Source organism: Gobius niger (assembly GCF_951799975.1).
Source record: "Gobius niger genome assembly, chromosome: 8".
Lineage (NCBI taxonomy): Eukaryota > Metazoa > Chordata > Actinopteri > Gobiiformes > Gobiidae > Gobius > Gobius niger.
The window spans coordinates 6338512-6365755 of NC_136859.1; the positions used below are offsets into that span (position 1 = coordinate 6338512).

At 40.7% G+C, this 27244-nt stretch overlaps 3 protein-coding genes across 4 annotated transcripts in view; 1 reads left to right on the forward strand and 2 right to left on the reverse strand.

The window, feature by feature from the left end:
- Positions 1-236: 236 nt before the first annotated feature.
- LOC306966332 (uncharacterized protein) lies at positions 237-9834 on the reverse strand. Of its 2 annotated transcripts, XM_079561059.1 has the most exons (4): positions 9538-9834; positions 8380-8451; positions 1260-1331; positions 237-560 (listed from the first exon to the last, which is right to left on the reverse strand). In XM_079561059.1, exons 1-4 carry the CDS (start codon positions 9785-9787, stop codon positions 247-249), a joined length of 708 nt encoding a protein of 235 aa, XP_079417185.1. In that variant the 5' UTR covers positions 9788-9834; the 3' UTR covers positions 237-246. The 2 variants fall into 2 exon arrangements, with proteins under 2 accessions (XP_079417185.1, XP_079417186.1); XM_079561060.1 differs by lacking the exons at positions 237-560; positions 1260-1331 and adding an exon at positions 7167-7648.
- A 4683-nt stretch (positions 9835-14517) lies between these two features.
- LOC306966334 (apoptosis-associated speck-like protein containing a CARD) lies at positions 14518-19525 on the reverse strand. Its single transcript, XM_079561062.1, has 4 exons — positions 19238-19525; positions 18882-18923; positions 16503-16571; positions 14518-14822 (listed from the first exon to the last, which is right to left on the reverse strand). Exons 1-4 carry the CDS (start codon positions 19491-19493, stop codon positions 14554-14556), a joined length of 636 nt encoding a protein of 211 aa, XP_079417188.1. The 5' UTR covers positions 19494-19525; the 3' UTR covers positions 14518-14553.
- Positions 19526-22776: 3251 nt separating this feature from the next.
- LOC306966322 (uncharacterized protein) overlaps positions 22777-27244 on the forward strand; it is a 67990-nt gene continuing 63522 nt past the window's right edge. Inside the window, exon 1 of the mRNA XM_079561047.1 lies at positions 22777-23068. The gene's annotated coding sequence lies outside the window, so the exon portion shown is untranslated. The remainder of the gene's footprint in view (positions 23069-27244) is intronic.

The following is a 27244-nucleotide window of genomic DNA, read 5'->3' on the forward strand; positions in this document are numbered from 1 at the left end:
CACAAAAATACTATTTCTTTTAAACCTGTATCATTTATTTGAGCTTAAACTAAGTGACTTCCTTTCATTGCAGTCCCTGGACCAACAGCATCAAAACTTGGTCTCTAAAGATATAACTTTTTTTCAATACTTTTTTTTTTTCAATAACAATAGTACCAAACTTATGGTACCCAGTCCTAATCACCAGCAGTGAAAGCAACTTCATGGCTCGTGGCTGCCGAGCACGGGACGTCCCGCTCCCATCAGCTACAGTCTGAGTTTGTCGCAGAGCTCTGAACGAGGATCGAGTTCACAGTATTCCTTTATCAGAAATGAAGCAGCCTTTGGGCCCTTCCCCAGGACAGTGTCCACCACATATCGGGCCTTTTCCGCTCGTCCTTTCTGCTTCGCACTCTCCATCTCCCCTTTGTTCAGCAGCTTCTTCCTCAGAAGTCGGTCCAGCAGTTGGTCGAGCACGGCCCCAGACACATTATCAGCGAAGTCCGGACGAACAGACGACAGCAGCTCCTTGGGATCATTTCGGGGAGTGGGGCTGGAGTCGTCTCTGCTCAACGATGGCTCTGGAAGAAACAAATATACACATCAGTTTATCAGCAGTAGTTTTTAAGCTATAGAGATTCCACTGACGGAGCTTAACCCTCACCTTAACTGAGGGCTATGTCTCTGTAATACACAAATCTAAAAGCTCCTTGACTGGAGTAAATACAGCCTATAGGCTTCATTTGAAAGCTAAGACCTAAGATCAATTAGTCATTGTGGCTTGTTTTTGTCTTAAAAAAAAACGTGTTTTTGTTGCTTTTTTGTTGTGTTTTTATTTTTTTCTCCAGCCTGTAGGCCAGTGCAAGGCCTCATTTGAAAACAAAGACCTTGCAGTTTCTGAAAACATACGTGAAGATCTGGTTGAGTAAAACACAACTCACAGGTGGTGGATGGCAGAGAACTGGTTAATGGCCACAGTAGAAAATAGATTGGGATTAAAGACTGTACGACTATGACTCTGGCCTTACAGTTACAACAGGTTCACAAAATCATTTGGTTCAGTTCACATTTTCAGTACTTTAGTAATACAACTAAACCCAGCCAGATCGCAATCTTCTGCAGAAATCAAACATCGCGATACACTGAATGAAAGTCTCCAATCCATCTCGTGGTCTTGATCTGAAAATTAAACTATACTAACTGTTGTTACGACCACTTCTGTTTGTCTGCTTTTCTAAGCTGTGTGCACCAAACCATAGCTTAATTATTGTAACACTTACTGGCTTGATGTGGTGAGCGGGATCTGTCCCTCCTCGGTGCTGGCTGTGACCGGTCTGCACCGGCTTCTGCGGCTAAAACACAAAAAGTAAACCAAAACATTAAAAATAAGGACAATTAAGTTGCAATGATTTGGTCTACACGATCACAGCAGGTTAAAGCAGACCTGGTTTGGTTGAATATAAATGGTAAATGGTCTCAACTTATATAGCGCTTTTCCACCTACATTAGGCACTCAAAGCGCTTTACAGCAAGGATCCACTCACCCATTCATACACCAATGTACACAGAAACTGTGCATGTTTTGGAACCGAACGCCATGATGGAAGTGAACATGTCTTGAATCATATATGTTGTGAATTGAACTTCTTTAAAGGCCTTGGGTTTTGTATCTGCTGGGGATAATGGCTGTACATCATTTTTAATGATATTTGATGTCCTGTGAACATTGCTTATTGATTTTTGGATACTATAACTGCTTGGAAAATGTGCCGTAGACGAGTGGTACTCAAAGTAAATCTCTAAAAAGAACTATTGGACAAACTGGTCTAAATCTCAAATGATAATGAACAGAACCTAAAAATGCAGATGGCTTTGAGCGCCACATTATGAAGTAGGAGAACCAGTGCTAAACAATCACAATCCTGTTTATGTTTTGAAAACTGATCCTCCTCTGATCTCACTCGTAGCCGCTGGGGAGACTCGTGCCGTGCGTAAAAGCTCACTCGCCCCCTGCCATTGACACCACCAGCCATTGAAGGAATGAATGGGCAATGACACAGTGCTCTGTGATCACTGTGAGGCGCAATACACACAGCGGGGATAAGCCGAGGGGCGGCACAGGCGACACGAGCGCTGGGGGCGGATACTTGGAATTGTTATTTACATTATTAAGAATAGGAGAATTATTTTCGATGAGGATGTGCAGTAAAAGGTCAGATTTTGCTTTATTTTAATCCCGATACATTTTCGATTAGAGGATCAATTTCTAAAAAAAAGCGAGGGATACTTTAAATAGAAATGTAAGACTCAAAGGGAACACGAGCTCAGAAAAGCTAGGAACCACTGGCTGCTGTAAACCGAGTGTAAGTCCATCTCACCCAGTTCCTCCGCTTCGTCGTTGCAGCCGATGTCTCTCAAAGTTGTAATGGCTCGGTTCAAGGCTCCGGAGCTCATTGTATACCAGATACTTCTAGTTTATTTCTTTTATTTTATTCTTCATTTTTCCAGTCAATTTAGAACCATTTCTCATTTACAATGACTATTTGGCTCTGTGTGTGAGCTCTCATGTTATTACATGGACAGTGCACCTGCAGCTTATTATAAGGTACATGTCTATATACATGAACTTTATTCTTTTTAAATTTAGTTGGTGTTTCTTATGGTCAGGTGCGCTCAATAGTTTGAATATTGTGGTTACCAATAAAAGGTTTACACTTGTACTGTTTTTGCCATGGAAACACTAAATAAGAAAAGCTGACTGACAACTTTGAAAAATAATATCTAACCCCTAAAATTAGTCGAGAATCAAAACTATTTGTCTTGCAACATAAATTAGTCATTTTTGATGGTTGGCCTAAACAGATCAAAACTCCTCCACAATACCAACTTACTTACCACTGTTGTCCACTGTCCATTGTATAGACTTTAAATGTGGGAAAGTCTCTTTCATCATGGCGTCTGTCTTCAGGAGGTTGATGAAATTCTGACATGTTTTTTTTCCTTTATTCATGAGCTTGTCCAGCAGCTCACCAAGTTGGCCTTCCACATTTTCTTTGCTGCCTTTGAGATTGTTGTACTCCCGGTCAGAGATGAGGCTGTGTTCTTGAACCTTGTTGAGGATCAGCATGTGGTCTCCAGACAGAATCTCCAAAAGGGAAGTTTTATTCCTTCTGATGACGTCTTTGGCAGACATAGCAGACCTATAACACAACACAGTCAGTCTGTAAAAAAAATATTCAGATCAGCGCAAAACGGGTTTATTTGAAATGGGTGTATTTAGTGTTTCTCTCAATTTAAAATACATTGTTCTCTTGACACTGCACTGGGAAATGAAGTTCAATGATGAAAGATTGCGTAATTGGTAGCGTTACATTCCCTTCCTGTTAACCCTTGGTTTGGCGCTAAGATCTATACTAGGCTAATTGTTTATGGATTGTTTTCTCAGGCTTGTCCCTCCATATTCCACCAATTTGCTCAACTACATTGGAGGTGGTGGTGTGGTCACTGTTGGTCACACATGTGAGCTGGCCCCAGAGACGCGCGCCGTGCGTAAAAGCGCAGCAACGCAGTACCTCCGACAAACAGGGTTTTAGAAAACAGAGAGTGGAGGGACGGGGACAGGCCGCTCAATGAAATAGCATCATACTTCTCTAAGCTAACATTGTTTACTAGCTTGCAGTATAGATCCATCTCACCTAGTTTCTCCGCCTCTTTGATGCAGCCGATGTCTCTGAATAGGTGTAGAACTTTAGTTTCTTTAGATCCAGGAGGGTTTTCAAGGTAGCAGCTCCTGCGCGTCAACAAGGCATCGCTCGAAGAAGAGTGTTCGGTTAAAGCAGCTTCAGCTCGTGTGCATCTTCCGTGTTTCGTACGTTCCGCGCTTTGGTGTACTCCGGGTATATGTGTTGTGTCCTTGCCACTCCTCCTACAGCATTGTCGGTGGAGGAGCCTAAAATATGTTTTGTTCTGTGAATAGTTTATTATTTTAAGTCATAATTATTTTTGTTTGGTAACTTTTTGGTAATTTCGTTATGGGTTTTTTGTTAATTTTAGTCTAATTTTCTTTTCTTCAAGTTATTTGGTTTAAGTAATCATTTTCATAATCATAATTTTGGTATTTGGTAAATTGTTTTTTGTCATATTTCGTTTGGTTATGTGTCGCTACATCATGACGCTGCGCACAGTGTCGCATGTGTGGGGAACGCAGCTCACAGAATGGAGCCAAGCAGTTTTTTGACCTCTGCTACCCCTTTTTTGTAATCCCCTGTCTGTCATTTAATGTATGTTTTTTACTCACTAAAGAGTTTTTAACCGCACATCTTGACTCCCTGGATTTTATTATTGACGGTGTTTTGGATTACTAACTTTGGACATGCTAAGGGCGCAGCGAATCATGCTGGCTTCCTTTCATTTTAGAACCTACAGTCGGTGTCATGGCGGCCAAATGTCTTCCTGACTTGGCATCCCATGGACAAAGTGAGGCTTTATGACACATCAAAGCAGTTGAAGAAATTGTGCAAAAATCACTTCAAATCACAGTTCGAAGCAATCTCTCTCCACATTTGACTTCTATTGGCAAAATGTCATCACTCATTTATTACAAACGCGTTCACAGTGTTTCAGGGTTCAAATAAAACCACATCCTAGTTCAGGGGTCTGCAACCCACAACATCAGCAGAGCCATTTCGGACCATTTTTTAATACAAATTTATTCACAATATTGATTGAAATGATTTTTTATGTTTTGTTTGTTTTGTGTAATACTTATTTGTAGATTTTTTTTTTTTTATCGATATTAGGCTAATACCATTGATCATTTCTCTTATTGATACGGTTCTTTATCGTTTCTCTGATCAATTCATTATAAAATAGGCTATTATAATATGTGCTTCTTGTGTTTTTTATTTAAACAGGACAGATAATAAATTGACCTATTTTGACATAAACTTCCTTATACAAAGTATTTCTATAAAGGCTAATATAAAATGGTTATTAAATTACCGGGATCTTGTAACAGTGTTAGCCATGGAGGCAGAGGAGGAGCTGCACATTAACAGGTTGTTAGTGATATTTTCTGTTATTGGAATAAAATTAGTTTTGTCCTTTAGTATATGGTAAAAGCAGACATTTATCCATAAAACACTGGTTTTAAAGCCTTTTAAACAGTCATAAAATGTTAGGCTAGTGGGCATTTTTTACAGTGAAGTGACAGTTTTCCTCCCTGAAAGTTGTGAAACCTGGTTTAAACTCAGTCCCAGTGATGAATTAGGAAAGTTTGAGATGAGTTTAGACCAGAAAATAGCTATTTGAAATTTAAGTGACCCTGTTTCTTTGTGCAATCAGGTATAGCTCCTTTAAGGTTGGCTAGGGCAGGGTCAAGGTTAAGCTGATTGGTTGATATAATGTATGATGTTTCACTCTCATGACTTGTGACTGCCAACTCTCCTAGGAAAAATATTGTCGCGACCAGGTATGGTTGTAACATGGGGAAAGTTGTAAGATAGGAGTCAAATGGACATATCAGTGTTTATCCACTTCCTCCCTGATCCCACATGGTGGTTGTCAGGGTTGTAAACAGGTTCATGCAGATTCTATAGAGAAAAAAATATTTTGAGGTAAGAAAATACATTTTTGGCCCAAGACTATAATTTGTTTAGTGCTTTATTGCACATAAAACCATATGACTTACATTAGATTAAATTGTAGTTTCTCAGGCAAAATGTGATGCACATTTCCCCGGCTAATCTGAAAACATTATGCTAATACAGCTAAACAATGGCTGACAGGGGCGGGGATGGTTGTAACACAATCATCCCCTACAGTTAATAACGCTTATTGATTTTAATACTTTTACAGAATGCCTTGACAGTCAGTTGCAAAGGCTCATGGGATCTCTGAGGTGCAGGAGGAAGTGTTGGCTGATTATCTGACTCAGACCTGTATTGTGGACTGACCCCACCTGAGGTTAAGCATATGAGAGGTTAGAGAGAGAGAGACACTGTTCTTTTTATTTAAATAAACCTCTATTTGAAGCAGATCACATGACGTGGCCTCTGTTTTTATTTCTTTTGTTTAAGTTACCCCAGCATGTATTACAATCTTTTTTTGTGTGTTTTTTGTGTTGTTGTTTTTTATACCTTAGTGGTATCGTTTAATGGTACCCAGTCCTACTCAAGTTTTTCTTGACCCTCCAGTAGGCCTGTGTACCATTTTTCAAATGCCAGTACATTAATGATACAAACTTTATGATACTGATGCCTGAACGTTACTTTTTTCGACACCTATACTAAAATATTCGACCTCTAGAACCATAAAACAGAACAATAATGTTAATTTATCCCTTAAAAGACTATTTCTTTTAAATTGGTATCATTTATTTGAGCTTAAAGGGGCTAGATGCAAGTTGGTCATTTTATACTCACTACTGCCACCTCAGGTCATACGTGTAACTGCACCTTCTATATTAAGCTTGTGCATGAGGGCATGATGACTATTCACCCCTCTCCCCTCAGGCAGGAGGCTACGGTCTATCAAGACCCATAGATCCCGCCACTTGAACAGTTTTTTCCCCACAGCCGTCAGACTCATGAACGATAAAAAGACCTAATAACTCAGTACAGACTGTAGTCTGCTCTATTGCACTATGTGGTATGTCCGCACTTAGATCCACTATCACTTTATATCACTTTATGCACCATATGTAAATCCAATCCCGTTGTTCTATGTCAATTGTTGTCGTCTACCATATTTTACCTCTTATTTTTATCTTATTTATTTTAGTATTCCTATGCATGCCCCTAAAGCCTTATAATTAAAGTGTATAGCTTATTTTTGATCTAAACTCTGTGTTATATGTTTTTTATGTTTAATGTTGCACGTCACACCAAGAAAAATTCCTAGTTTGTGAACCTGTTTACAAGCAATGGCGATAAAAAACGATTCTGATTCTGATTCTGAATTCGGACCCGAAGTGACACGTTTTTGAGTGACAGTGCAGGATTTTCGAGGCAGTTGTGGTGAACAGGTCTGAGCTCATTCTACACATTAGGACATGGCTGGAACATGTATGGGTAGGAAAATACATTATTTTAACATTTTTGTATAGTCCTCTGTATAGTCCCTTTAAAGTCACTTCCATTCAATGCAGTCCCTGGACCAACAGCATCAAAACTTGGTCTCTAAAGATATAAATGTATGAAATGTATTTAAAGGCACACTCTGTAACAATTTAGATTTCATTGTTGCCTTTAATACAAAAAAGGTTCGACACAGAAAACGTTATTGTTGCAGTGGGTAATCAACATATTTAAATCTCATATTTGGCTGCCGAGCACGGGACGTCCCGCTCCCATCAGCTACAGTTTGAGTTTGTCGCAGAGCTCTGAACAGGGATCGAGTTCACAGTATTCCTTTATCAGAAATGAAGCAGCCTCTGGGCCCTTCCCCAGGACAGTGTCCACCACATATCGGGCCTTTTCCGCTCGTCCTTTCTGCTTCGCACTCTCCATCTCCCCTTCGTTCAGCAGCTTCTTCCTCAGAAGTCGGTCCAGCAGTTGGTCGAGCACGGCCTCAGACACATTATCAGCGAAGTCCGGACGAACAGACGACAGCAGCTCCTTGGGATCATTTCGGGGAGTGGGGCTGGAGTCGTCTCTGCTCAACGATGGCTCTGGAAGAAACAAATATACACATCAGTTTATCAGCAATAGTTTTTAAGCTATAGAGATTCCACTGACGGAGCTTAACCCTCACCTTAACTGAGTGCTATGTCTCTGCTATACACAAATTTAAAAGCTCCTTGACTGGAGTAAATACAGCCGATAGGCTTCATTTGAAAGCTAAGACCTAAGATCAATTAGTCATTGTGGCTTGTTTTTGTCTTAAAAAAAACGTGTTTTTGTTGCTTTTTTGTTGTGTTTTTATTTTTGTCTCCAGCCTGTAGGCCAGTGCAAGGCCTCATTTGAAAACAAAGACCTTGCAGTTTCTGAAAATATACGTGAAGATCTGGTTGAGTAAAACACAACTCACAGGTGGTGGATGGCAGAGAACTGGTTAATGGCCACAGGAGAAAATAGATTGGGATTAAAGACTGTACGACTATGACTCTGGCCTTACAGTTACAACAGGTTCACAAAATCATTTGGTTCAGTTCACATTTTCGGTACTTTAGTAATACCACTAAACCCAGCCAGATCGCAATTTTCTGCAGAAATCAAACATCGCGATACACTGAATGAAAGTCTCCAATCCATCTCGTGGTCTTGATCTGAAAATTAAACTATACTAACTGTTGTTACGGCTACGTCTTACAACTATTATAACACTATTACGACTACTTCTGTTTGTCTGCTTTTCTAAGCTGTGTGCACCAAACCATAGCTTAATTATTGTAACACTTACTGGCTGGAAGTGGTGAGCGGGATGTGTCCCTCCTCGGTGCTGGCTGTGACCGGTCTGCACCGGCTTCTGCGGCTAAAACACAAAAAGTAAACCAAAACATTTAAAATAGAGAAAATTAAGTTGCAATGATTTGGTCTACACAATCACAGCAGGTTAAAGCAGACCTGGTTTGGTTGAATATAAAACTGTGCATGTTTTGGAACCGAACGCCATGATGGAAGTGAACATGTCTTGAATCATATATGTTGTGAATTGAACTTCTTTAAAGGCTTTGGGTTTTGTATCTGCTGGGGATAATGGCTGTACATCAGGAATTTAGATGATTTTTAATGATATTTGATGTCCTGTGAACATTGCTGATTTATTTTTGGATACTATAACTGCTTGGAAAATGTGCCGTAGACGAGTGGTACTCAAAGTAAATCTCTAAAAAGAACTATTGGACAAACTGGTCTAAATCTCAAATTATAATGAACAGAACCTAAAAATGCAGATGGCTTTGAGTGCCACATTATGAAGTAGGAGAACCAGTGCTAAACAATCACAATCCTGTGTATGTTTTGAAAACTGATCCTCCTCTGATCTCACTCGTAGCCGCTGGGGAGACTCGTGCCGTGCGTAAAAGCTGGGGAGACTCGTGCCGTGCGTAAAAGCTGGGGAGACTCGTGCCGTGCGTAAAAGCTGGGGAGATTCGTGCTGTACGTAAAAGCTGGGGAGACTCGTGCCGTGCGTAAAAGCTGGGGAGACTCGTGCCGTGCGTAAAAGCTCACTCGCCCCCTGCCATTGACACCACCAGCCATTGAAGGAATGAATGGGCAATGACACAGTGCTCTGTGATCCTTGTGAGGCGCAATACAAACACACAGCGGGGATAAACCGAGGGGCGGGACTTAACAACAGGCGACACGAGCGCTGGGGGCGGATACTTGGAATTGTTGTTTATATTATTAAGAATAGGAGAATTATGCATCAAAAGGCCTGATTTTGCTTTATATTAATCCCGATATACAACTAAATACCAACACATCTGAGATTAGGGGATCAATTTCTAAAAAAGCGAGGGGGACTTTGAGTAGAAGTGAAAAACTCAAAGGCAGCACGAGCTCAGAAAAGTTGTGAACCACTGGCTGCTGTAACATGAGTGTAGGTCCATCTCACCCAGTTCCTCCGCCTCGTCGTTGCAGCCGATGTCTCTCAAAGTCGTAATGGCTCGGTCCACGGCTCCGGAGCTGCAGCGCGACAGCAGGACCTTCAGGACCTCGGTGCGGCTCTTCTTCTCCACCTCACTGGGCCAGATGCGCGGATCTCCCTCGGCCGTCGCCAACTCGTCGCAAAACTCACGGAAGTTTGAATCTTCCAGGCTCTTAAGAGCATTTAGGATTGCAACCCTTGCGTTTTTGGGAGGCATCGTTCAGAGACTGTGGATCTTCTGTTCGCTTTCACTTTGTCCTTGGTTTCCGGTGCTTGAGAGGGGAGAGCGAGGGACAGGGAGAGAGAGAGAGAGAGAGGAAGGGAGGAGAGTGAAACAGTGTGTTGTAGAAAAGTCTCCTTTTGGTGGACACCAGTGAGGGATGAAACAAAGACAAAGTTTTATTCCTTGCAAGCAGTAAAAGGTCCGACAGAATGTCTCCAAGCACTCGGACAGTCAGAGCCCGAAATACAGAACATCCCGGTTTAAATAGCATTACATCATGAGGAACTGACTGTGTGACTGGAGAACAAACGCTTCTGCAGCCACTCAGGCGCTAACTAACATTAGTCTGGCAGCGACTACAGTTCATTAGTGTGTTGGAGACAGAGACAATACATTTACATGTGTTGGAGACACGTCAAGATGTCAAGGACACTTTTCCAACACCAAAACCTACAAAGGGTTTTTACACACGTGATAGTCCTAGTAGCAGTTTTTGCACCTGTGTTGCTTTTGTAGACTGATTGCAGGAAAGTCTTTGAGAAATGCAACAATAAGATTTATAAAAAATCATGCAACATATGAGATTCCACTACAAGTGTGTTTGTTTATTAAGACATTTATACTTAATGGCCGAAAAAAAATAACTGCACTTAATTCAACATTGACTTTCTCAACATCTCATGACAAAATACCTCCAGAATCAGAATCATTTACTAATGACCGCAGCACATCAGGCTCACGTCTCCTGTGTCAGTCACAAACAGTGAAACAAAGCAACAGCAAATGTTCTTCTGATCAGGAAATCCCTTAACCAAACCAAACAACCACGTTCACAAAGTCCCAATGAAAACTCACAAATGCACTTTTCAACTAAATTTATTTAGTGGCGGGGAAAAGTAAACACATTTTGACATCTGTTCCTCCTCTTTTATGTGACAATGAACAGTTTTCAGACTCAAATGAACACAAGCACCTTTATTTCATCCAATTACATATTTTGGCCCAATCACAGCATTTACACTGGCCACATAAGAAATCTGGGTTTACAAAAATGCACAATCAAAATCCTGCGTAAAAATCACAATGACACTTGTAAAAAATATGTTTCTAATTCTACGATATACAAATAAATTTGATCCGGTTTCAATAATGACACTTAAGGAGTGCAACAGCGAGTGGAGAGTACAGTTCAGGAAGTAAAATTCACATTCATTTTCCCCATAAAAATCATACCAATGGCCAGACAGAGCTGGACTGAAGCACAGAGGCTCATCATGGCTGCACAGGAGCAGGCCTTGAGCACCAGAGCAATAGAGGCCCAGATCTACCACACCAGACAAGACCCCAGACTGTGAAAAGAGGCCCCTGAGACAATCAGCTCATAACTGCAGTGTGTAAGATGCTGCAGGGAAAGCTTATTTGGAGTGGTTGGCATAGAGCACAGCAGTGGTTCCCAACCTGTATTGTCTTGCGGACTTCTTGGACCCTAGAGTGTCACTTTAAAAGGACGATTTGTAAGTTAAAACAAAACACTGTGTTTGAAATAAACCTATACATTTTACTGCAAAAATATAGCTTTTCCATTCACAAAAATGCTCTTTTTAAATCTGAAATAGTCCCAAGTACTCCCTGTTACGTCCTCGAGTACCCCAAGGGATCCACCTGCCCCTGGTTGGGAACCACTGGTGTACAGGAACATCTGTGCAGAGCATGGGCTGGAAACCCCAAGATCAGAGGTGGCAGAGCAAAGATCCTGTAGGACTTCGAGGATGGACAAAATGGACAAAGAGCAGAGTAAAGCAGTCGTGGTTGCCATAGCAATACCAAGTAATTGCAACATCAGGAGCACAAGAATGTAGAGAAACAGCAGGGACTCAGAGAAGAGCTGGAGAAGGTGAAGGTATCAGTGGAGACACTGATACAGCAGATCCCTGGACCAAAAACTGTCCAAAATACGGCTCTAAGCCTCTGAGCTCAATAAATGCTTCTTTTATTTGCTGGTGGAGGCCCCGAACTTGGAGGAATGACAGACACTACTCGGGAGGGTGAGGAGGAGTTTCTTTAAAACATTTGTTGTTTGTTTTTCGGGCAAAATTAATGATAAAAGTACTTTTCGAAGCCTACGTCCAACCCACTGTTTAGGTCGAGTTCAACGACAACGAATAGAAAATTCACACTGGAATGATTTTGGCATCTGGACAATACATAATGTTGATGTAATATTGTAAAATTCAACCAGAATGAACATGTTTACGGACAGATGCAGTGAGTATTCCAGTTGTGAGTAATGTTTTTATGTCTCTCATTATCAAACAAAAGTCTTGTTACGCAATTTTGTCCCGTGGTTTCTTTGGAAGTGCTAGGGTGGTTCTCAACTGGTTTGTCAGGATCCAGAAGCAGTTTCTGGAAATTGAAAACCATATCCTCTTGTGAAGGCTTGATCAGGTCTGAACTCGGACGCTAAGCAGGGTTAGGCCTGGTTAGTGTCTGGATGGGAGACTGAGGGAATAACCAGAGCTTGTGGTGTGACTGGGGTTAGTTGGGGGTGGGGGGTGGTGGTAGAATCTGTTGGTGCAAATGGGTGTAGTTTAATTACCAGCACCAAGAACAGAGTGACTTTCAAGAAATAGAACGGAATTTGTTATATTGTACATTGTAAGCTCATATATTTGAGATGGAAAAAAACATCTAATTATAAAGCATTTGCATCAATTTTATGAACTTGCAGGCTAGATTTCTGGCATTTCTAGACAGTGATCCTAAAATGTGCCCATAAACTCGTCCCTGTGAAGAATTTGGACGCTAAATATGTGCTTTTAAAGGTGCACCATGCAACTTTTTATGTAAAAAAGAAAAGAAAAAAGGTATTAGTGTGGATTTCACCTTTCATTGACCCAGTGGCTGTATGGGTGGTTCCCTTTACTTTCCATCTCGGTGGCTCCTACTATACATCAGGATCAATTTTATTTAATGTTTTTAGAGTTTCTGGTAGGTTTTTATAATGGAATGCATATGTAACCATGGATACGGTTCCATCAGCAGTGAAAACCTAAAAAACAATGGATCCTGGAGCGTCCTACAGGTCATCAGGATGGTTAGTAAAAGGCGCTGCTGACCACCCAAGCATCTGCTGGGTCACTGAAAGGTCAAATACGTATTAATATCAACTTGTTTTTACATAAAAAGTTGCCAAGTGTACCTTTAAGTGAAGACACTTTGTGGCTTCCTCTTTTATTGTTTGCAATTGAAACCAAAGAAAAAGCAGGTATAGGACCATACCGGCTCTAGAGGTGGTGCCTATAGGAGCACACAGACCTAATAGACCATGGCTCACTACAGCCTTGATTTGAGGAATTTTCCTTAAAAACTGGGAGATACATGGTTAAAACATTCATAATATCCCACTGTAATAACTTGCCACTGTTTTAGATTGTGGTCAATGCGTATCTCAAAGTGTTGTTTTCTGTGAATGAGGTACTGCCGGTATTAATGAAACATCACAAGTTAAAAATAATCTGAAAAAAAAAAAAAAAGCCCATGACCGGTACACCTACGGAACCTTTGTGTCATCAGAAGGGATGGGACGATAATGAAATTTGGGGTCACGGTTATCTTGGCCAAAATAATTGCGATTAACAATATTATCACGATATTTGCCTATAGATACAGAGTCATAGAAAGGGGCGTGGCTTCGCCGAGGGGGAAAACCAGAATCTTTGGGGAAACACAATTTTCCACTCTTTTTAGCCATTTTCTGGTGGAATATGAACTTATTTATCAGATACAAATAAAGTCAAGTCTAAATCGGGTCCATATGGATTTTTCCACAGCAGATGTTCAGTAGAAGCAAAAAAAAAAAGGCAGTCGTAGCTATAGCGTCAGCATTAGCACGATGCTAACATGTAGCATCATGTTAGCATTCTCAGTTATTTATGTATTTATGGGCTGTTGAACCACTTTGCTCCTCTCTATGTCTCTGTATCTGTATTGGGTAGAAATATATATCAGTACTTCAGCATTTGTTAAAGTAGTTTTTGAATAATTAGCGAAAGTTTAAATTTTTCTCCAAATTGTTTTTCCCCTTAACTGTTTTTAAACATGACCATATATGGGCGATTCCAGAGATGCCGTCTGTATCTATGGTTTAAAAAAAATCACTGAAACTGCAGAAATGATGGGGATTGGGCAATTATTAAATATTCCTCTTCATTGTCTCCTGTATATGTCATATTGAATGAAAGGTAAGTATTTAAAGGCACATTTTGGACTATACTATTGTCATCAATACAAAACATGCAGCTAATGAGCAGCTCGACACAGAAAATGCTATTAATCAAAGAATGGCTTTGGATGAGGAACTAATCTACTGAAATCTTAAATACTGCCCACGTACCCACTCCCGGTAAGGTTACCCGCACTGGTTGTCTGATGGATTTAGCGATTATGTTCTATCACGATAATCGAAAAATGTGGCGATAGATTAATTGCCAGATTTTTATCGCTATTCACGATATTATTGTTTAGCGTCCCATCCCTAGGAGTGCATATCGACTGTTTACGCACATCATAACACGGAAAAAGCCCTACATTTGCATAATATACCCAATTTAAAACACGATTTAAAATGAAAAAATCTGAACAGAACAGGGTCAGAATAAAGGTTCTTCTGCAACTAAAGCAGAGTGTGGGGAGTGATTCAAATCTGATGACACAAAAATCCTCAGACCAATGTGTGGCAGAAGCCGTGGAGAGGGACGAGTCTAGCCCTCGTTCTCCTCCAGATCCTCGATGAGGTAACGCTCATGCTTCTTCAGCGCAGACAGGAGCTCGTCTTTGCCTCTGACACCTCCCGACTTCAGAGGGCCATTGAAGAGCAACCTCATCTTGGCCTGTGTGGTGCGTTCTGCCATGGCGTTGCTGTATTGCTCGTCCCCCAGAACACCCTTGTTTAGCAGATGATCCAGGATGAGCGCTATGTTGGACACACGATCAATCAACTCTTCGCGGTTCCTGTCCACGAAGTGCCCCTCTGCAGGAGAGAGAGAGAGGATCGGTTAGTGCCAGTGTGTGTGTGGCATTCAGGCTCCAGCTGACTGACATTCACAGACTTCGACTATTACGCTCTAAATTCTTACAGTGGGTTTGTTCACTCACTCAAACGCAGATAAACTGATCAACAATAGAAAGGCATATATGGATAAAGCAGCTTTTTTTTTACGTGGCATTTGTTCGCCAAAGGATGTATTAACCTCTTAACCCCCACCTGAACAAAGTGTCAAAACAGTGATGAAAATTAGGAACAAAAAGACACACTAGAAAAAGAGCCACAAAAAACACTATGGAAAAGGGTCAAAAATCAAGGGGAAGAAGCGATGAAGGAAGCAACAAAAAAAACATTTTTTTTTAAAAAAGATACAGGAGCTCGTCATATAATTATAATATATAGTATCATGAAAAAGTGCATTTACTTCTGTTATTCAACTTAAAGGGACTATAGGGAGTTTAAAAATGTTAAAATGATGTATTAGAATGAGTAGAATGAGCTCAGACCTGCAGAAATCCTGCACTGTTACTCAAAAAGGTGTTAACTCGGGTCCGAATTGCCGTCATGAACAAGCTGAATATAAAAGGTGCAGTTACACATATGGCCTGAGGAGGCAGTAGTGAGTATAAAATGGCAAAAACTGGTTAATCAGAGTAGTGAATGTTTGTTGATGTGATCCTTTTGCCAGTGCTTTACATGTATTTTATATGTATTTATATTGTGAATGGACTCTTAAAGGAATAGTTCACTGTTTTTACATGCTGAGATATATTTTTGACTGAGCTTAGACGAGTTGATGCGTACCTGTCTGGTCTTTGTGTGCGTGCCCTCAGTCACGCAAGACGACCAAAGATGTTGTTAGCATTTGGCCTTTCCCAATGTATTCCTATAGCTCCAAATGGGGGTGAAGTTGGAAGTGACCACGCTCTTCCACGGGCACAAAGACCAGACAGGTATCAACGTCTAAGCTCAGGTAAGAACATGTCTCAGTATGGAAAAATTGTGAACTAATCCTTTAAGTAAGAACGCTCATTGGCCACTGTATAAACTTGCTGTCACTTTGCCTCTGCCCAGGGACTACAGATGAAAACTAGCTTGTAGCCATCTCTGGTCGGTGCAACACATTTGTTGTGCAATGTCCCTGTCAAATAAATAAATACATAAACTGTGAAACTAATATATGATAGACTCATTACATGCAAAGTGAGATATGTAGCCTTTATTTGTTATAATTTTGATTCTTATGGCCCCAAATTAAAAATCTCAGAATTTTTTTGCAAATGGACTGTAAGCCATAATCATCAAAATTATAACAAACAAAGGCTTGACTTATGTCACTTTGCATGTCATGAGTCTTTATCATGTATTAGTTTCACAGTTTAAGTTGAATTTCAGAAATAAATGAACTTTTCATGATATTTTAATAATATGACGACCTGTAAATTAATAAATAAATAAATAAAAAGGGGCAGACGAGCGCATTCTAACATGGCTGTTTTTAAGCAACGTTTTTTGACAGAGCGCGACATCCAGAGAAAAGTAAAGTAATAAAAACATACTAAACTCACGGTTCTCAACCCTGTTCGAAAGCAAAACATGCTCTATAGGGGTCACGAGTAACAAAGGTTGAGAACCAATCTCCACGGAAATAAGAAATGGACTTACCGCGAGCAGCAGCACCCGCCGCTCTGCCAGCTGCATCACTCCTGGCGGGAGCAGGAGACGCTCCAGCGGCTGCAAAATAAGAAAACTGTCATTATTTAAAAGCAAATGTAATTATATATTATGTAGCTCCAGTGGCCAGGAACAGGCCAGCGTTTTTTCATACTGAGATATGTTCTTACCTGAGCTTAGACGAGTTGATGTGTACCTGTCTGGTCTTTGTGCGTGCGCTCACTCACGCTAATTGTTAGCATTTAGCCTCTCCCAGCAAAGGCGTAGCTCCAAACTGGGGTGATGTTAGAAGCTAAAGCTGTTCCACGTTTTCCCTATTTCAATACAGTTACGTGAAAAGTTACACGATCCAAAGTCTAGTTACAGAAAATCAAACATGCCGATTTTCTAAGTGGAAAAAAAAGGGCACTATATTGTGAAGCGTAGTAACATCTAGGGTAATTCGACGTCCGCACAGTCATATCGTTATTACGCCATGTTTAATGTTGTGTAACTAAACCTTGGATTGTGTAAAGGCTCACGTAACTGTATTGAAATTGAAATAGGGAAAACGTGGAACAGCTTTAGCTTCTAACTCACCCCAGATTGGAGCTATGCCTTTGCTGGGAGAGGCTAAATGCTAACAACATCTTTGGACTTTTTGCGTGACTGAGGGCACGCACAAAGACCAGACAGGTACACATCAACTTGTCTAAGCTCAGGTAAGAACATATCTTAGTATGTAATAACGGTGGCCTATTTCTTGTAATGTAAATGTCGACAATCTGTATTGTACTATGCTAATATGACTCTCACTGCCACTTCAACTTCCACTTTTACCTCTGCAACAACAACAACTACTACTACTACTACTACTACTACTACTGCTAGGCTACTACCACTAGTGCTACAAAGGCTAATGCTACTACAAAAGTATTTTTAAAATGGTGTGGCTTCCACTACTACTACTAACATTACTACATACAGCGCTGGGTCGTTCCAGCAGTTTGTGTTGAATGTGGGGCACGTGTGACCTCCTTCACCTGCGACATACTTTTAATTTATGTTATTATGTGTATTGACCTACAACAACTGCCACTAATGAAACTACTGCATGTAAGATAATAAAAACAAATAGGTAAAGGCAGCAGCCACTATTACTGCCATTATAACAGCTTCTACTACTACTACTACTATGGGGTTGTGGTACATAGTCGGTTGGCCATGCTTACTTCCTACCGGTTGGGTAACACTTTATAATAAATACACCTTATTTAGCCTTAATAAATGAAGAGTTAACCCATGAAGAGGGCTGGGTACTGTTCTTCAATACCACTACTTTATTGTGCTTTTCAAATTGCCTGAGAACCTCTCATGTCTTTTTCAGTCCCGGTTTAGTCCTGGTTTATAACTGATATATATTTCCTGGTTGAGTCCTGGCTCAGACCTGCCGCAGACCGACACTCCCATCTCTAATAATTGCAAAAGTGTCAGTAAGTTATAGCCTTGCCTCGCTTTAGGAAAGCAGCTGCATTTGCGCTGAAGCGGCTAATTATCTGCTCACACATTCATGTTCTTTTTTTTAGACTCACTACAGGTCCTGTATTGACGTTTGGTGGGTAAAGTACCGAAACGTGGCAAAAAATATTTGTTTTTCAATATCCCTCCTTACCGGAACTTTTCAGTCGGTACCAAGTACTGTTTAACGGTACCCAACCCTAATTATGAACAATTCAATAAGTGTCACTAACACTTAAAAACTACTCAACTACCACAGTTAAATACTAGTTAGTACTAGTACTAGTTTTTATGATGAATTAAGTGTTAACTCATCATATATTTAAGCTGGGGTACCTGATTTTCGATGTTCAAATGGTGACATTTATTTGTTTTGGCCCAAACTTGTTTCTAGCTCTCACAGTCCCTCCTGTGTATTCAAATTGTTCAAAGAATATAGCTATATGCACATTTCACACCCATTTACAGCATTGAGTGTTGACAAAGTGAAGCAGGGCCAGAGTCCCTGGAGACTCAATGTCTCATTTGCAATATTTAGATCAACCACAGACTCCAGATGCCAGGCTAAGTCTTTCATTTGAAAAGAGGATGTATCCTCGAAAAATCCTCTTTTTTTCTTCTAGTAGTAGTAATAGCTGAAGTGTTATTGTAGTATAGATAGCAGTAGGAGAAGTAGTAGTCGTCGTAATCGTAGTATAGCAGTAATTGTAGTGGAAAGCTTATACCTGAGAGTAATAGGTTCTAGGATGGGCTACATGTCTGCTTCTTCAAGTAAACTATAAACTGGATGCACATTAGAATAGGCCTCCTGTGCGCTCCAGGAAATATTTCTTAAGCAAATGTGTTAACAAAGCTAAAGCAGAAATTTCTCACAGCTTTGACTCTTGGGCGCAAGCAGATCCTTGGCTTCCTTTTCTGCAAACAGAAAACAAACAGACAGAAAGAATTACAATCATAACAAATGTGATACTTTTTGGGCAGGTCGGAAAAACAGATCTAAATCACTCTAAAAAGAAATGACTAAAGTCTAAAATAGTTGACGTCATTAAACCACCAGTGCAAATCCTTGGATCAACAGGTTAATGCAACAGTCGCCTTGTTTCAAACAGAAATAGAAACTGAAAGTAAAAAATGGTTACATAACACCAGAGTGACACGAGACTAACAAATCCTATGTTGGTTTTGCAGCTGAACAGTCACTCCCCGTGCGTAAAGGCGCACGCACTCACCCAGGTCGTCTGCCACCCGGTGCGCGTCGATGGCTCTGAGCAGCGCCACGGTAATTGACACAGCATGTACCGGGAAAGAGTCCGCCAGGAGGTTAGCCAGCCCCTGGTGGTTCTTCCCATGCAGCTGGCCCTGTTTGAAGCGCGCCGGTTTATGTTCGTCATCCCGCTGCTCCATCAGCCGAGCAGAGAACTTGTCGAAGTCCCCCGGGCTCAGATCCTCCAGAGCGTTCGCGATCAGGGTCCGGGAACCTGGCATGACGGCTCACGCAAGACAAGTGCGCGCGGGTGTCCTCCCGGAAATGTTCTGTCACGTATTATAGTATCTTTACAGCGGAGGGGTGGAGCCTAACAGCTGGAGGAGGAACTGATTCTCCTCAAACAAACCTGACTACACTGATGTTACCAGTGTTTATACAAGTCCAACTGGAAAACCTCGGTGCGGCTCTTCTTCTCCACCTCACTGGGCCAGATGCGCGGATCTCCCCCGGGCGTCGCCAACTCGTCGCAAAACTCACGGAAGTTTGAATCTTCCAGGCTCTTAAGAGCATTTAGGATTGCAACCCTCGCGTTTTTGGGAGGCATCGTTCAGAGACTGTGTGGATCTTCTGTTCGCTTTCACTTTGTCCTTGGTTTTCGGTGCGAGATTTGGGAGAGCGAGGGACAGGGAGAGAGAGAGAGAGAGAGGAAGGGAGGAGAGTGAAACAGTGTGTTGTAGAAAAGTCTCTTTTTGGTGGACACCAGTGAGGGATGAAACAAAGACAAAGTTTTATTCCTTGCAAGCAGTAAAAGGTCCCACAGAGTGTCCCCATGCACTAGGACAGTCAGAGCCCGAAATACAGAACATCCCAGTTCAGGGGCGGACTGGAACTGAAAAACAGCCCTGGACTCTGACCAGCCTGGCCCAAATTAATGTAAATGTGCACTTACCACCCGCCTTAACGGAGCGTATTTTCTCCAGCTCGGCTTTACCCAAATCTAAAAGCTTCTCGACTGGAGAGCAACAATGTAGCGCCTCATTTGAAAGCTAAGACCTACAAGAGTGATTGTAACTTTTTGTCAAGTCGCCACATTTCTTATCATATTGTTGTTGTTTTTTATTTTTTGTGGCTTTTTGTTGTGTTTTGGTCACATTTTTTCTGTTATGTTTTTGTCACGTTTTTGTGGCCTTTTCATTGCTTTGTTGTCGTGTTTTTGTTGACTTTTCATCACATTTTTCGTCACTTTTTGTGTTGCTTTTCTGGCACATTTTTGTTTTCTTTTCATCCTCTTTTGTCGCTATTTTTAGGCTTTTCATTTTAGCTTTTAGATTTGGGTAAAGTTCGGTTAAGGCGGGACCGGTGGCCCTTTAGCCAGTGGCCCTTCTGTGCTCTTCCAGAATGGATATATGGCCAGTCCGTCCCTGTCCCAGTTTAAATAGAATTACATCATGAGGAACTGACAACAGAACAAACGCTTCTGCAGCCACTCAGGCGCTAACTAACATTAGTCTGGCAGCGACTACAGTTCATTAGTGTGTTGGAGACAGAGACAATACATTTACATGTGTTGGAGACACATCAAGATGTCAAGGACACTTTTCCAACACCAAAACTTACAAAGGGTTTTTACAAACACGTGATAGTCCTAGTAGCAGTTTTTGCACCTGTATTGCTTTTGTAGACTGATTGCAGGAAATTCTTTAAGAAATGCAAGATTTCTGAAAATCATGCAACATATGAAATTCCATTACAAGTGTGTTTGTTTGTTTGTTTGTTTGTTTGTTTGTTTGTTTGTTTGTTTGTTTGTTTATTAAGACATTTATACGTAATGGCTTAATTCAACATTGACTTTCTCAACATCTCATGACAAAATACCTCCAGAATCAGAATCATTTACTAATGACCGCACAAAAGAGTTGTTTTCGGAGCAGCACATCAGGCTCACGTCTCCTGTGTCAGTCACAAACAGTGAAACAAAGCAACAGCAAATGTTCTTCTGATCAGGAAATCCCTTCACCAAATCAAACAACCACATTCACAAAGTCCCAATAAAAACTCACATATGCACTTTTCAACTAAATGTTTTTAGTGGCGGGGAAAAGTAAACACATTTTGACATCTGTTCCTCCTCATTTATGTGACAATGAACAGTTTTCAGACTCAAATGAACACAAGCACCTTTATTTCATCCAATTACATATTTTGGCCCAATCACAGCATTTACACTGGCCACATAAGAAATCTGGGTTTACAAAAATGCACAATCAAAATCCTGCGTAAAAATCACAATGACACTTGTAAAAAATATGTTTCTAATTCTACGATATAAAAATAAATTTGATCCGGTTTCAATAATGACACTTAAGGAGTGCAACAGCGAGTGGAGAGTACAGTTCAGGAAGTAAAATTCACATTCATTTTCCCCATAGAAATCACACCAATGGCCAGACAGAGCTGGACTGAAGCACAGAGGCTCATCATGGCTGCACAGGAGCAGGTCTTGAGCACCAGAGCAATAGAGGCCCAGATCTACCACACCAGACAAGACCCCAGACTGTGAAAAGAGGCCCCTGGGACAATCAGCTCATAACTGCAGTGTGTAAGATGCTGCAGGGAAAGCTTATTTGGAGTGGTTGGCATAGAGTACAGCAGTGGTTCCCAACCTTTTTTGTCTTGCGGACCCCTTGAGTGGTACTCTGTGTGTTCTCTGCCTCGTGAGTTGTTGCTGCTTATTTATAAAGCAGCCACTTTAAAATAACTATTTAAAAACAAAATGTTGTGTTTGAAATAAACCTATACATTTTACTGCAAAAATATAGCTTTTCCATTCACAAAAATGCTCTTTTTAAATCTGAAATAGTCCCAAGTACTCCCTGTTACGTCCTCGAGTACCCCAAGGGATCCCCCTACCCCTGGTTGGGAACCACTGGTGTACAGGAACATCTGTGCAGAGCATGGGCTGGAAACCCCAAGATCAGAGGTGGCAGAGCAAAGATCCTGTAGGACTTCGAGGATGGACAAAATGGACAAAGAGCAGAGTAAAGCAGTCGTGGTTGCCATAGCAATACCAAGTGATTGCAACATCAGGAGCACGAGAAAGTAGAGAAACCGCAGGGACTCAGAGAAGAGATGGAGCAACCCCCAAACTGGAGGAGTGGCTACAGCAGATCCCTGGACCAAAACAGTCCAAAATACTGCCCTAAGCCTCCGAGCTCAATAAATGCTTCTCTTATCTTCTGGTGGAGGCCCCGAACTTGGAGGAATGACAGACACTGCTCGTGGAGGGTGAGGAGGAGTTTCTTTAAAACATTTTTTGTTTGTTTTTCGGGCAAACTTAATGATAAAAGTACTTTCCGAAGCAGACGTTTGTTCCCTGAAACAATTTTTCTTTTGGAGTCCAGTGACAATGAATAGAAAATTCACCCTGGAGTGATTTTGGCATTTCCACCGCAGCATCTGGACAACACATAATGTTGATGTAATATTGTAAAAAATAATAATTCAACCAGAATGAACATGTTTACGCACAGATGCAGTGAGTATTCCAGTTGTGAGCAATGTTTTTATGTCCCTCATTATCAAACAAAAGTCTTGTTACGCAAGTTTGTCCTGTGGTTTCTTTGGAAATGCTAGGGTGGTTCTCAACTGGTTTGTCAGGATCCAGAAGCAGTTTCTGGAAATTGAAAACCATATCCTCTTGTGAAGGCTTGATCAGGTCTGAACTCGGACGCTAAGCAGGGTTAGGCCTGGTTAGTGTCTGGATGGGAGACAGGAAGGGAATAACCAGAGCTTGTGGTGTGACTGGGGTTAGTTGGGGGTGGGGGGTGGTGGTAGAATCTGTTGGTGCAAATGGGTGTAGTTTAATTACCAGCACCAAGAACAGAGTGACTTTCAAGAAATAGAACGGAATTTGTTATATTGTACATTGTAAGCTCATATATTTGAGATGGAAAAAAACATCTAAATATAAAGCATTTGCATCAATTTTATGAACTTGCAGGCTAGATTTCTGGCATTTCTAGACAGTGATCCTAAAATGTGCCCATAAACTCGTCCCTGTGAAGAATTTGGACGCTACATATATGCTTTTAAAGGTGCACCATGCAACTTTTTATGTAAAAAAGAAAAGAAAAAAGGTATTAGTGTGGATTTCACCTTTCATTGACCCAGTGGCTGTATGGGTGGTTCCCTTTACTTTCCATCTCGGTGGCTCCTACTATACATCAGGATCAATTTTATTTAATGTTTTTAGAGTTTCTGGTAGGTTTTTATAATGGAATGCATATGTAACCATGGATACGGTTCCATCAGCAGTGAAAACCTAAAAAACAATGGATCCTGGATCCTACAGGTCATCAGGATGGTTAGTAAAAGGCGCTGCTGACCACCCAAGCATCTGCTGGGTCACTGAAAGGTCAAATACGTATTAATATCAACTTGTTTTTACATAAAAAGTTGCCAAGTGTACCTTTAAGTGCAGAAACATTTTAACTTTGTGGCTTCCTCTTTTATTGTTTGCAATTGAAACCAAAGAAAAAGCAGGTATAGGACCATACTGGCTCTAGAGGTGGTGCCTATAGGAGCACACAGACCTTATAGACCATGGCTCACTACAGCCTTGATTTGAGGAATTTTCCTTAAAAACTGGGAGATACATGGTTAAAACATTCATAATATCCCACTGTAATAACTTGCCACTGTTTTAGATTGTGGTCAATGTGTATCTCAAAGTGTTGTTTTCTGTGAATGAGGTACTGCCGGTATTAATGAAACATCACAAGTTAAAAATAATCTGGAAAAAAAAAGAAAAAAAAGCCCATGACCGGTACACCTACGGAACCTTTGTGTCATCAGAAGGGATGGGACGATAATGAAATTTGGGGTCACGGTTATCTTGGCCAAAATAATTGCGATTAACAATATTATCACGATATTTGCCTATAGATACAGAGTCATAGAAAGAGGCGTGGCTTCGCCGAGGGGGAAAACCAGAATCTTTGGGGAAACACAATTTTCCACTCTTTTTAGCCATTTTCTGGTGGAATATGAACTTATTTATCAGATACAAATAAAGTCAAGTCTAAATCGGGTCCATATGGATTTTTCCACAGCAGATTGTTCAGTAGAAGCAAAAAAAGAAACGGCAGTCGTAGCTAGCGTTAGCATTAGCACAATGCTAACATGTAGCATCATGTTAGCATTCTCGGTTATTTATGTATTTATGGGCTGTTGAACCACTTTGCTCCTCTCTATGTCTCTGTATCTGTATTGGGTAGAAATATATATCAGTACTTCAGCATTTGTTAAAGTGAAAATATGAGCGAAAGTTTAGATTTTTCTCCAAATGGTTTTCCCCCGTAACTGTTTTTAAACATGACCATATATTGGCGATTCCAGAGATGCCTGTATCTGTATCTATGGTTTTAAAAAAATCACTGAAACTGCAGAAATGATGGGGATTGGGCAATTATTAAATATTCCTCTTCATTGTCTGCTGTATATGTCATATTGAATGAAAGGTAAGTATTTAAAGGCACATTTTGGACTATACTATTGTCATCAATACAAAACATGCAGCTAATGAGCAGCTCGACACAGAAAATGCTATTTATGCCGTGGATAATCAAAGAATGGCTTTAGATGAGGAACTAATCTACTGAAATCTTAAATACTGCCCACGTAGCCACTCCCGGTAAAGTTACCAGCACTGGTTGTCAGATGGATTTAGCGATTATGTTCTAGCACGATAATCACGATAATCGAAAAATGTGGCGATAGATTAATTGCCAGATTTTTATCGCTCTTCACGATATTATTGTTTAGCGTTCCATCCCTAGGAGTGCATATCGAATGTTTATGCACATTGTAACACGGAAAAAGCCCTACATTTGCATAATATACCCAATCTAAAACACGATTTAAAATGAAAAAATCTGAACAGAACAGGGTCAGAATAAAGGTTCTTCTGCAACTAAAGCAGAGTGTGGGGATTGATTCAAATCTGATGACACAAAAATCCTCAGACCAATGTGTGGCAGAAGCCGTGGAGAGGGACGAGTCTAGCCCTCGTTCTCCTCCAGATCCTCGATGAGGTAACGCTCATGCTTCTTCAGCGCAGACAGGAGCTCGTCTTTGCCTCTGACTCCTCCCGACTTCAGAGGGCCATTGAAGAGCAACCTCATCTTGGCCTGTGTGGTGCTTTCTGCCATGGCGTTGCTGTATTGCTCGTCCCCCAGAACACCCGTGTAATGCAGATGATCCAGGATGGGCGCTATGTTGGACACGCGATCAATCAACTCTTTGCGGTTCCTGTCCACGAAGTGCCCCTCTGCAGGAGAGAGAGAGAGGATCGGTTAGTGCCAGTGTGTGTGTGGCATTCAGGCTCCAGCTGACGGACATTCACAGACTTCGACTATTACGCTCTAAATTCTTACAGTGGGTTTGTTCACTCACTCAAACGCAGACAAACTGATCAACAATAGAAAGGCATATATGGATAAAGCAGCTTTTTTTTACGTGGCATTTGTTCGCCAAAGGATGTATTAACCTCTTAACCCCCATCTGAACAAAGTGTGAAAACAGTGACAAAAATGAGGAACAAAATAGACACACTAAAAAAAGAGCCACAAAAAACACTGTATAAAAAAAAAATCAAGGGGAAGAAGCGATGAAGGAAGCAACAAAAAAAAACATTTTTTTTTAAAAAGACTGACAAAAACGCATCAAAAATGAGGCCTATACAGGTGCTCGTCATATAATTATAATATGTAGTATCATGAAAAAGTGCATTTACTTCTGTTATTTAAAAATGTTTAAATTATGTATTTTCCACCACCTACATGTTCCAGCCATGTCTTAATGTGTAGAATGAGCTCAGACCTGCAGAAATCCTGCACTGTCACTCAAAAAGGTGTCACTTCGGGTCGAATTGCCGTCATGAACAAGCTGAATATAGAAGGTGCAGTTACACACATGGCCTGAGGTGGCAGTAGTGAGTATAAAATGGCAAAAACTGGTTAATCAGAGTAGTGAATGTTTGTTGATGTGATCCTTTTGCCAGTGCTTTACATGTATTTTATATGTATTTATATTGTGAATGGACTCTTAAAGGAATAGTTCACCGTTTTTACTGGCTGATATACATTCTTGACTGAGCTTAGACGAGTTGATGCGTACCTGTCTGGTCTTTGTGTGCGTGCCCTCAGTCACACAAAACGACCAAAGATGTTGTTAGCATTTGGCCTTTCCCAATGTATTCCTATAGCTCCAAATGGGGGTGAAGTTGGAAGTGACCACGCTCTTCCACGGGCACAAAGACCAGACAGGTATCAACGTCTAAGCTCAGGTAAGAACATGTCTCAGTATGGAAAAATTGTGAACTAATCCTTTAAGTAAGAACGCTCATTGGCCACTGTATAAACTTGCTGTCCCTTTGCCTCTGCCCAGGGACTACAGATGAAAACTAGCTTGTAGCCATCTCTGGTCGGTGCAACACATTTGTTGTGCAATGTCCCTGTCAAATAAATAAATACATAAACTGTGAAACTAATATATGATAGACTCATTACATGCAAAGTGAGATATGTAGCCTTTATTTGTTATAATTTTGATTCTTATGGCCCCAAATTAAAAATCTCAGAATTTTTTTGCAAATGGACTGTAAGCCATAATCATCAAAATTATAACAAACAAAGGCTTGACTTATGTCACTTTGCATGTCATGAGTCTTTATCATGTATTAGTTTCACAGTTTAAGTTGAATTTCAGAAATAAATGAACTTTTCATGATATTTTAATAATATGACGACCTGTAAATTAATAAATAAATAAATAAAAAGGGGCAGACGAGCGCATTCTAACATGGCTGTTTTTAAGCAACGTTTTTTGACAGAGCGCGACATCCAGAGAAAAGTAAAGTAATAAAAACATACTAAACTCACGGTTCTCAACCCTGTTCGAAAGCAAAACATGCTCTATAGGGGTCACGAGTAACAAAGGTTGAGAACCAATCTCCACGGAAATAAGAAAT